Source organism: Panthera uncia (assembly GCF_023721935.1).
Source record: "Panthera uncia isolate 11264 chromosome C1 unlocalized genomic scaffold, Puncia_PCG_1.0 HiC_scaffold_3, whole genome shotgun sequence".
Taxonomy (NCBI): domain Eukaryota; kingdom Metazoa; phylum Chordata; class Mammalia; order Carnivora; family Felidae; genus Panthera; species Panthera uncia.
Window position 1 is genome coordinate 70,683,346 of NW_026057584.1, and position 8,756 is coordinate 70,692,101.

The 8,756-nt window shown below is 41.5% G+C and overlaps 1 protein-coding gene across 11 annotated transcripts in view; it reads left to right on the forward strand.

Annotated features, from left to right (window-relative positions):
- Positions 1 to 6,627, forward strand: part of RBMS1 (RNA binding motif single stranded interacting protein 1) — a 217,522-nt gene extending 210,895 nt beyond the window's left edge. For all 11 annotated transcript variants that reach the window (XM_049616129.1, XM_049616135.1, XM_049616132.1 and 8 more), the window contains 4 exons: positions 55 to 165; positions 1,285 to 1,365; positions 3,120 to 3,204; positions 3,960 to 6,627. In XM_049616129.1, the coding sequence (XP_049472086.1) occupies positions 55 to 165; positions 1,285 to 1,365; positions 3,120 to 3,197 (270 nt within the window). In that variant the 3' untranslated portion in view covers positions 3,198 to 3,204; positions 3,960 to 6,627. The remainder of the gene's footprint in view (positions 1 to 54; positions 166 to 1,284; positions 1,366 to 3,119; positions 3,205 to 3,959) is intronic.
- Positions 6,628 to 8,756: the final 2,129 nt, after the last annotated feature.

Below are 8,756 nucleotides of genomic sequence, written 5' to 3' on the forward strand. Positions count from 1 at the left end.
CTTCATTCCCTCCTTGAGTTTATCTTACACTGTTCTTGTCTCCCGACTCCCCAGGGGGCCGTGTTAACTCCCTCAATGGAGCACACCATGTCACTACAGCCTGCATCTATGATCAGCCCTCTGGCCCAGCAGATGAGTCATCTGTCACTAGGCAGCACCGGAACAGTAGGTGGCAAATTAATATCCTATGTCTCAGCAAAGGGAGGGGGGTAAATTAATGCAGCCTGTGTCTTATCTATCAATTACAGGCTCTGTGACATCAAAGGTTATGTCCGAGCCCTTCTCACCGCCCCCCAACATTGCCTTCCACATGATTAATTGATGAACTAAATGTCTGTCCTTTGGGTAGCTCTCCTTTACCAGAATCTGGCAACCACACTTGACCACATATAGCCCTAATCACTGGTGTCATTCATTCATACTGCAGACCTGGTCTCATGAAGCAAAAGATGTAGGTGGTACTTGGTGATAAAGGCAGGAGATTGTTCCTCACTTCTTCTTTTATGAAATTTGGAGGCACTGTATTAGAGTCTTAGTATTGACTTACTTCTCCGAAGCCCAGGGGACTTAGCTGGGTACTGAGGTTGAGCTGGTACCAGATGAACTTTCGGGGTTGATATATATCAACATAGCATTTAGACGGTAAGATGGACAAAGGCTTTTAATTCAGACCATATCGATGGTGGCAGAAAAGAACAAAGGGAGGTATGTTTTCCTTGCTTACATTCAAAACCAGCAGCAGCTTCTTGTGAAGGCTCAGCCAGGTTCGTAGACATTGAGATCAACAAGAAAGCTTTGCGGCCTTTGGAAAAGGATGATTGTCAGCATCAGGAAACCAAGGGTCCATTTCCTGTTCTGCGGTGACCTGATAAAAACTCAACACATCATTTACTCCTTAGGTCTCCACCTATGGAAATAACTCTATAGATACTAGTTCAGGGGGCTGCTGGAAAGTAATGAGGTCGTTTGAGATGAGATCTTCTAAAATTGCACATTAGTGATATTGAATTATTGAGAATGAGAAGCCCTAGTGATCTTCATGTATGTATTTCTTTGTTAGGAAATCCAAAGACAGGTGGGAATTTTAGTTTGACAAATTCAGGAAGTAGAAAACATTCATTTTGTCTTCCATACGACATACTTACTAATTAAACTTTGCGGTGGCTTGTTTAAATTTCTTCTTTGAGAGTTTCAAATACTTGACATCCCATCTCAAAATTTCCCAAGCACTCAGAATTTTGCATGGCTTCTCATTTCCCATCCTGACCGTATTCTCCTTTTCAGTACATGCCTGCGACGTCAGCTATGCAAGGAGCTTATTTGCCACAGTATACACATGTGCAGACAACGGCGGTTCCCGTTGAGGTTGGTACAGACCCTCCAGTGGCCATTCTGGCAATGAGTAGCTTTAGAAATGGGTAAATTTTAGGGGCGCATGGGGGGTTCAATCGGTTGAGCGTCCAACTTCGGCTCAGGTCACGATCTCGTGGTTCGTGGGTTCAAGCCCTGCGTCGGGCTCTGTGCTGACAGCTCAGCCTGGAGTCTGCTTCAGATTCTGTGTCTCCCTCTCTCTCTGCCCACTGACTCTCTGTCTATCTCAAAAATAAACATTCAAAACAATTTAAAAAAAAAAAAGAAACGGGTAAATTAGATAGGACTCAAAGATCCATCAGAAGTCAAATATTTGCATAAAGAATTGAGTTTAGAGGGCGTGTATAGCTAGGATTATTTTCAACTGTGAAAGATAATTCTATGCATACCGATTAGTGTAGCAACATCCAGGCCACACACACCCCAAAACTCCCAGAAATATTTTCCCAAGGTTGTAGCACATTTCATACCCTTCAGGAATCTATCTTGTGTCCTGTAAAGTGATACTTACAGGCAAATTAAGGTAAAGCTGAAGGGGTACCTGGGTGGCTCAGTCGGTTAAGCATCTGACTTCGGCTCGGGTCATGATCTTACAGTTCGTGAGTTCGAGCCCCACATCGGGCTCTGTGCTGACAGCTCAGAGTCTGGAGCCTGCTTTGTATTCTGTGTCTCCTTCTCTGTCTGCCCCTCCCCTGCTTGTGCACTGCCTCTCTCTGATTCTCAAAAATAAATTTAAAACGTTAAAAAAAAAAAAAAAGATAAAGATTGCAATCCTAGTACCAAAGATTGTCAATAATAATAACTACAAGAAGTAGTCAATTGCAAGTAAGATATTTCAGATGTTTTAGAATCATAATAGGGATGAGGAACAAACCATACCTTTTTTTTAATAGAGGCTGTTAGTATAGCTAAATAACTCTTAGTTTTTATTCTAGAAGATACCGATATGATAATGATCATGGAAGAAGACTGACACTTGAATTACGATTGAACAAAACATAGCATTTTTCTGCACAGTACCCTTAAAATTCCAAGGAAATTCGTCAACCCAATCAGCCCTACCCACTAGGCAGATCCTACAAGTTCCAGTTGCAGAAACACCCCTAGGCCTGTGTTTGGATCATTTGGGGCATTCTTGCTTTGTTTTGTTCTCCTCTGATTGATTTAAATTTGTGTACATATTGACAGCCACAGTTACAGAACCCACAGTCCCTTATCTGCAATTCTGAAACACAATAAAATCTGAAAGTAAACATTCTCTTTGTAACCGCTTCAGCAAAAACCTGACCTGTGGCAAGACTGAACCCGAATTTATGGAAAGCAAGAATCCTAGCGCACTTACTGGGCATATTTATATCCTTCAGTGTAGACCTGTTCATGTGTTTGGTTATGAGGTGCAGCCCTAGACCCCACTGGATATGTTCTGTGATATACAGCATGTGCCTACCGTTTTTCAGATTCTAAAATCTGAAAATACTGAATTCCAAGTCACATCTGGCCTCAAGGGATATTTGTTTGGTAAGTTGTAGCTTGATATGAAAAGACAACTCATAAACGTTGGGGTGGGAGGTTCTTTGGGTCTGTCAGACATGTTAACTCCTTAGGAAAATAATTAACCTTGAAAACCCTACGTAATATGAAGAAAACCACTTTTAATGAGTGCTTGCTTTTTAAGATGTGGAGCTCAGACGTGAGTAGCAGAGCTTGGATGCCATTGCTCATGTGTCACCTGCTCTGCTTTCTCGTAGGAAGCAACTGGTCAGCAGCAGGTGGCCGTCGAGACGTCTAATGACCATTCACCATACACCTTTCAACCTAATAAGTAACTGTGAGGTATGAAGGCAACATCTTTGTAACTGTAGGGCTCACGTCAAGGAAAAAGTCTATGATTCTTTTATCATAGTGATACTTAGCATAGCTCAGATTTGGTCACGCTGCCTTAATCATGGCCAAGGAATCCAGTGTTACTGAAATGTTAAATCAGTGATTTTGTGCAACTTCCAGGTTCTGTCCAAAAAGAATAGTGCCTTGTATTGAAGTCAAGTGTATAGTTACTCTCTCACCCTCCTTACCCCTCCCCACCCTAAAAGTCTGTAACCTGTCAGAACACCAGGTATCAAATTTGACCTATGGTACACGGACCCAAATTTATATTGCTTTACTCCTCACAAACTGAAGGAAATACGAGATTTTGCTTCATCTGGCATTATAAGATTAGCAATATCTTGACTGTGAATTTAATGTTAGTATCTTTAGATGGGAGGATTGCATTCCCAGCTCTCACCTGGACCACAAGTCTCAAAACTTTTTACTTGGTCATGTAGATCGTAATAAAATAGCTGTGTGGAACTTAAGACACTTGGGTCTCTGTTTGTTCTGGTGCAAGTGCACCAGAACTGGTGCAGGTCCCAGGTTTGACAGGTGGAGTCAAGGCATCGGAACGACCCTCGGTTCCAGCATTTATTGGCCTACCACCAGAGGCGTCCACCACCTTGCCTTCCTCAAACACCTACACCGTTAAAACAAGAAGGAGGTGCCGTATTATACCAAATGTACAAAAGCACTTATCTTTTATTTTTCTCTTCCAGATGTACAGGAGGGTGTTCTTACATGAAGAAGGGTGTGAAGGCTGAACAATCATGGATTTTTCTGATCAATTGTGCTTTAGGAAATTATTGACAGTTTTGCACAGGTTCTTGAAAACGTTATTTATAATGAAATCAACTAAAACTATTTTTGCTATAAGTTCTATAAGGTGCATAAAACCCTTAAATTCATCTAGTAGCTGTTCCCCCGAACAGGTTTATTTTAGTAAAAAAAAAACAAAAAAAAACAAAAAAAAACAAACAAAAAAAAAACAAAACGAAAGATTTTTATCAAATGTTATGATGCAAAAAAGAAAAAAAAAAGGAAAAAAGAAAAAAAAGTAAGAAAAAAAGAAAAGCAAAAGAAAACTTCAATTTTCTGGGTATGCACAAAGACCATGAAGACTTATCCAAGTGCATGACCAGATTTTTGTGGTTTTGTCCATTTTTGTGTTGAATTTGCGTTTTCTTCAGCTGTATGAAATGGGCTCTGAAGTTTAAGTAGTCCGACCTCCCCCATGGCGTTCTGTGCTTGCCGTGTGAGTGTCCCTGTATTCAGTGTTGCCCTCCGCGTCTCTCTTCTTAGCTTTTCCATTTTACTTTCAACGTAGTGTGAAGTGTCTTCTCCTTTTCTATGAATTCCAATTTGCCTTAACTCCTTTGATGCTGTAGCTGTTTCAGTAAAAGTTAGTTCAAACTAATGATGTAGAACGCTTTGACCAAATGAGCTGGTCTATTATGCCTTGTAAAACAGCAGCATAGGGCTTTTAAAAGGTAGTCAATAAAAGTTGCTGAAATTTTGGCTTTTTTAAATATGTAGTAGGTGTTTTTAATGATTTTTCACATGATGTGTAAGGTAGTGAAATGCAAGAAGGGAAAAAATGTTTTGTGTGAAACACATTTTCTGACTGGGGAACTTTTAATAGGGTAAATTGTTTGTAAGGCTGTATGCCAACAGTTTCCTCTGATAGTTTGACTGATTTAGGATATCTGCTGTATGATGCAATGTAAAGTCTTTTTTGCCTTTTTTCAGGAAAAAAAAAAACTAACTCGATGTTCTAGATTTAGTGTAGGTAGCGTTGGGGCTGGGGGTGGGGGGCGGGGGCGGGGAGTCACCGAATGTTTTGTCCTTCCTTTATACTAATGATAGTGCTTTAGAATGAGAATTCTGCCTGAGATCTGGCAAAGCGAAAAACGTTGCTATTGCAACTAAATGGCAAAAGCTAAAAGTAAGGATTTTATCTTCAAACCTAAGCTGAGATATGAATAGAAGCAAAACGATTGGCTACTCGCTCTCTCTAGTACATAAATTTGAGAAATAAAAATTACTTGGCACTTTTAAAGGTAACTTCACCAAAGACCGAAGAGCCAGTAACCAGTTGCTCCACCTTGTCTCAGCGTCATATCTTCTGTGCTCTTTATTTTTGCCGGACCAGTTTGCGGTTAGGAGAATGTGCCTTTTTTGTACCTTTGCATTTAGGTTTTATAATTTTAACTGATGTATGGACACACCCAAACAAAAAAAAAAAGCATGAAGGAAGATTTGGATCCAAGCGGTGCCACACTTTACATCATCACTACAAGTATTCAGTGTAAAGAGAAACCAATTTTGAAACTATGAAATTCCTGATTCGTAAATACACGGTTATTTCTACTTTAGTACATCTAAGGTGATTCACTGTTCTTCAAGCTCTTTTAGTGAGACGATTGCATACGTTTGAAAAGCAACGGTAAATTAAGTTGTCTTCCAAAACTGTGTACTTGTCTGGTCAACGGTGTGTGATCAGTTATCTACCTCAGAGTCTATTTTCTTTTGTGCTGGGACAGGTTGCTGGCCCTCCCTGTTTCCACAGACCAAATCCTCCTAGCTCAGGAGCTAGGGCTGAGCAGTTATTTCTTTCGAGTATTTTTTAGTTCTTAAATTTTATGCTTGTATTTGATTATAGATGTCAGTGACATTTCATAGTTTCAAAAGTCCTTGCTGCTCTGAGAAGTGTAGATTCTAGTGAAAATTACATAGTCCTAAGAGAAATGTGTTTTGTTTTTGTTTTTGTTTCCTTTTTTAAAGTTGTGGTATTAATTGGTTCTATGCTCCCTGGAATATTACTGCTTTGTGAAAGTCCAGACTGAACGCAGCGCCCTCCTTGTACCTAATACATTTATAAACCTGGGTCTCTCACTACTTGATATTTTTGCATTAGTTAAGACAGAAATTTGATAGCTCGGTTAGAGGGGAGGGGAAATCTGCTGCTAGATATGTCTGAACTAAGTGCCATACTCGTCTGGGTAAGATTTGGGAAACATAACCTCTGTACATAAAAAAATAAAAATAAAAAAAAAATCAGTTAAACATCACATAGTAGACAGCCATTAAATTATAAAAAAAATTAATTTATGAAGAAAGACCTTTTGTACAGATTGAAAAAAAAAGATTTTCATAGAGATATCTATATGATCAAGAGAGTTAATTTTTTATTTTTGTTTTACTAGTGCCACAAACTTGCCAGTGGTAACTTATTTGTCCGGTTCAAGATAACTCTGTAGTTTTCTTTCCTAGGACTTGTTGTTAAACGCCAAAAGACATTTTTGAACTGTACATTTGATCAGATTGTTAGCTTTTTCTGTTTTATTTCTTTTGAAAACCTTTGAATAAAAAACATCTGAAATTTTATTTTTCCTGTCAATTTTTTTTTTTTAATTGGTTCATTGTCGATTAGAATTTCATGCATTTCACTTCTGATCTCTTTCTTCAGCGCAGTAAGTTGGTCTGAAAGTGAGTTGAAAATTACTTCAGATTCGGTATGTACTCAAAATACATGTCCTTGGAAAGAAGTGGGAAAACCTTGCCACCTCCTTCTTTTTTGATAGGAGCTGGAGACATGAGCCATCAGCTGACCACAGTCCTTCTCAGCCAAAGTCCACCTTTGGTCTGTTCTAAAAGACCAGAAAGCCAGACCCATCTCCCTCTTTCCTACCGCTGCCCTTTGACTGTGGTGCTATTTGTCATTGCCCAGAACAGAATAAAAACTGCCCTGTCGTGTTAAGCAAGCACATGGGTAAGGATTTCAGGGTGATCTTATCCGTGCCTTGATGACCATGGGCCTTCTTCAGTGACCTCATTTGGCTAAGAAGCTCTTGTTCAGCATTCATGGGGGAGGAAGAACTCTTCTCTTTGCCACACTAAGTAAGGTGCTTTATGGGAAATACTCGGAACAGGAAATTGAGTCCTTTACCCAAGGCAGATTAAATGTTCTAGTGTAGTCCTACAGTATTCTTTTTCTGCTACCCAATGGCTCGGTGATGAGAGAAGTAGGCAATAAGAACCCACACCCCCCATCTCTGTACACCTCCCTGCCGTGGGGCCATGTGGGGTGTGAAGTACGTAAGTGGAGTTTAGACCACATAACTTGCCAGGGCCGAGAAACCCTGGTACAGAATGGCTCTTTCAGGAAAGGAAATATGGCCCTTTGATGATAATGAGTGCTTGAGCGAGAAGGATGTCAGGGCAGGAGGAAGTGTGGCCTCACACTGTCGCAGTGCTTTCTCATGTGACCAGTGACCAAAGGCAGGAAAGATCTGCTATTTGGGCTGCTAAGCATCTTAGGTTTTGTTAACTTTATTTTTGTTTGTTCTTTTAGGAAGGCTTTATGTCACTGGAGTCCTGAGACATCCAGTGGCTGCCTTTAAAAGGAAACTGAGGGTGCCTGGGTAGCTCAGTGGGTTAAGCATCCAACTTTAGCTCAGGTCATGATCTCACAGTTTGTGGGTTGGAGCCCCGTGTTGGGCTCTGTGCTGATGGCTCAGAGCTCTGCTTCAGATTCTGTGTCTCCCTCTCTCTCTCTGCCCCTCCCCCACTCGTGCGCGCTCTCGCGCTCGCTCTCTCGCTCTCTCAAAAATAAATAAGCATTAAAAACAATTTTTTTTTTTTTTTTTTTTTTTAAGGAAACTGGTAAACACTTTTTCAGGAGCACCCTTTCTATAACCGGAGTGATGGTGCTTTCAAAAGAGCCATCCCTCATATATAGGGGAACTGTGGTGCCCAGCTAAAAGGTCGTGGCTGCTCTGATCATCTTCGGGAGCCAGGATTTCACCTTTGTCTGAGGTGGGCTGGGCCCATCCTCTGAGATGGAACTTTTGGGTTGGAAGGGAGGGCAGACGAGCTGACAGTTGCTCCCTGGGATGCATATATATCCCTCTCTATACTGGCTGGGGTGAAGTTGGCCAGTGACACTAGGTAAATTCACAGGAGCCTGAATTCCACCTCTTGCATTTCACAAACACTGATTAAAAATTCACTAGTAGAAATGCAGTGAGTGCTTCCCAGCCTGAGTGGGACTCAAACAAAGTTCAGATCTGACTCATGCCTTCATTCCACTCGAGTAGCCAAAAAGGAAAAGCTCTAGCTACCTTGAGTAAAGGTCCCTTCCCTACACACAAAGCTTCAGAAGATGTCACATAGGTGAGGAGGGAGGAAACTCGGAGCTCAGGGGTTAGGAAAAGCTGGGTAGTTTCTTCCCTCAGATAGCAACGTGATGAGACAACCACCCCTCCATCACGGAACACGGCTCCCACCCGGGGCCCGTGCCAGATGGCAGCGGGGAGTGGGTCTGGGAGATGGGTGCCCACGGGTCCCAGCAGGCAGCTCTTGGCATAGCTGAGAGGCTCTGCTCTGTGCCTATCCCTTTGTTCAGGATAAACGCTGAGAAGCAGTGGAATTTCAGCCCTGCGAGGTGGCTCCAGAGCGTCTCGCTCTGGACCTTTGTAGGGCCAGAGTGTTTTAGTTTGAGCCACTAGAGGGAG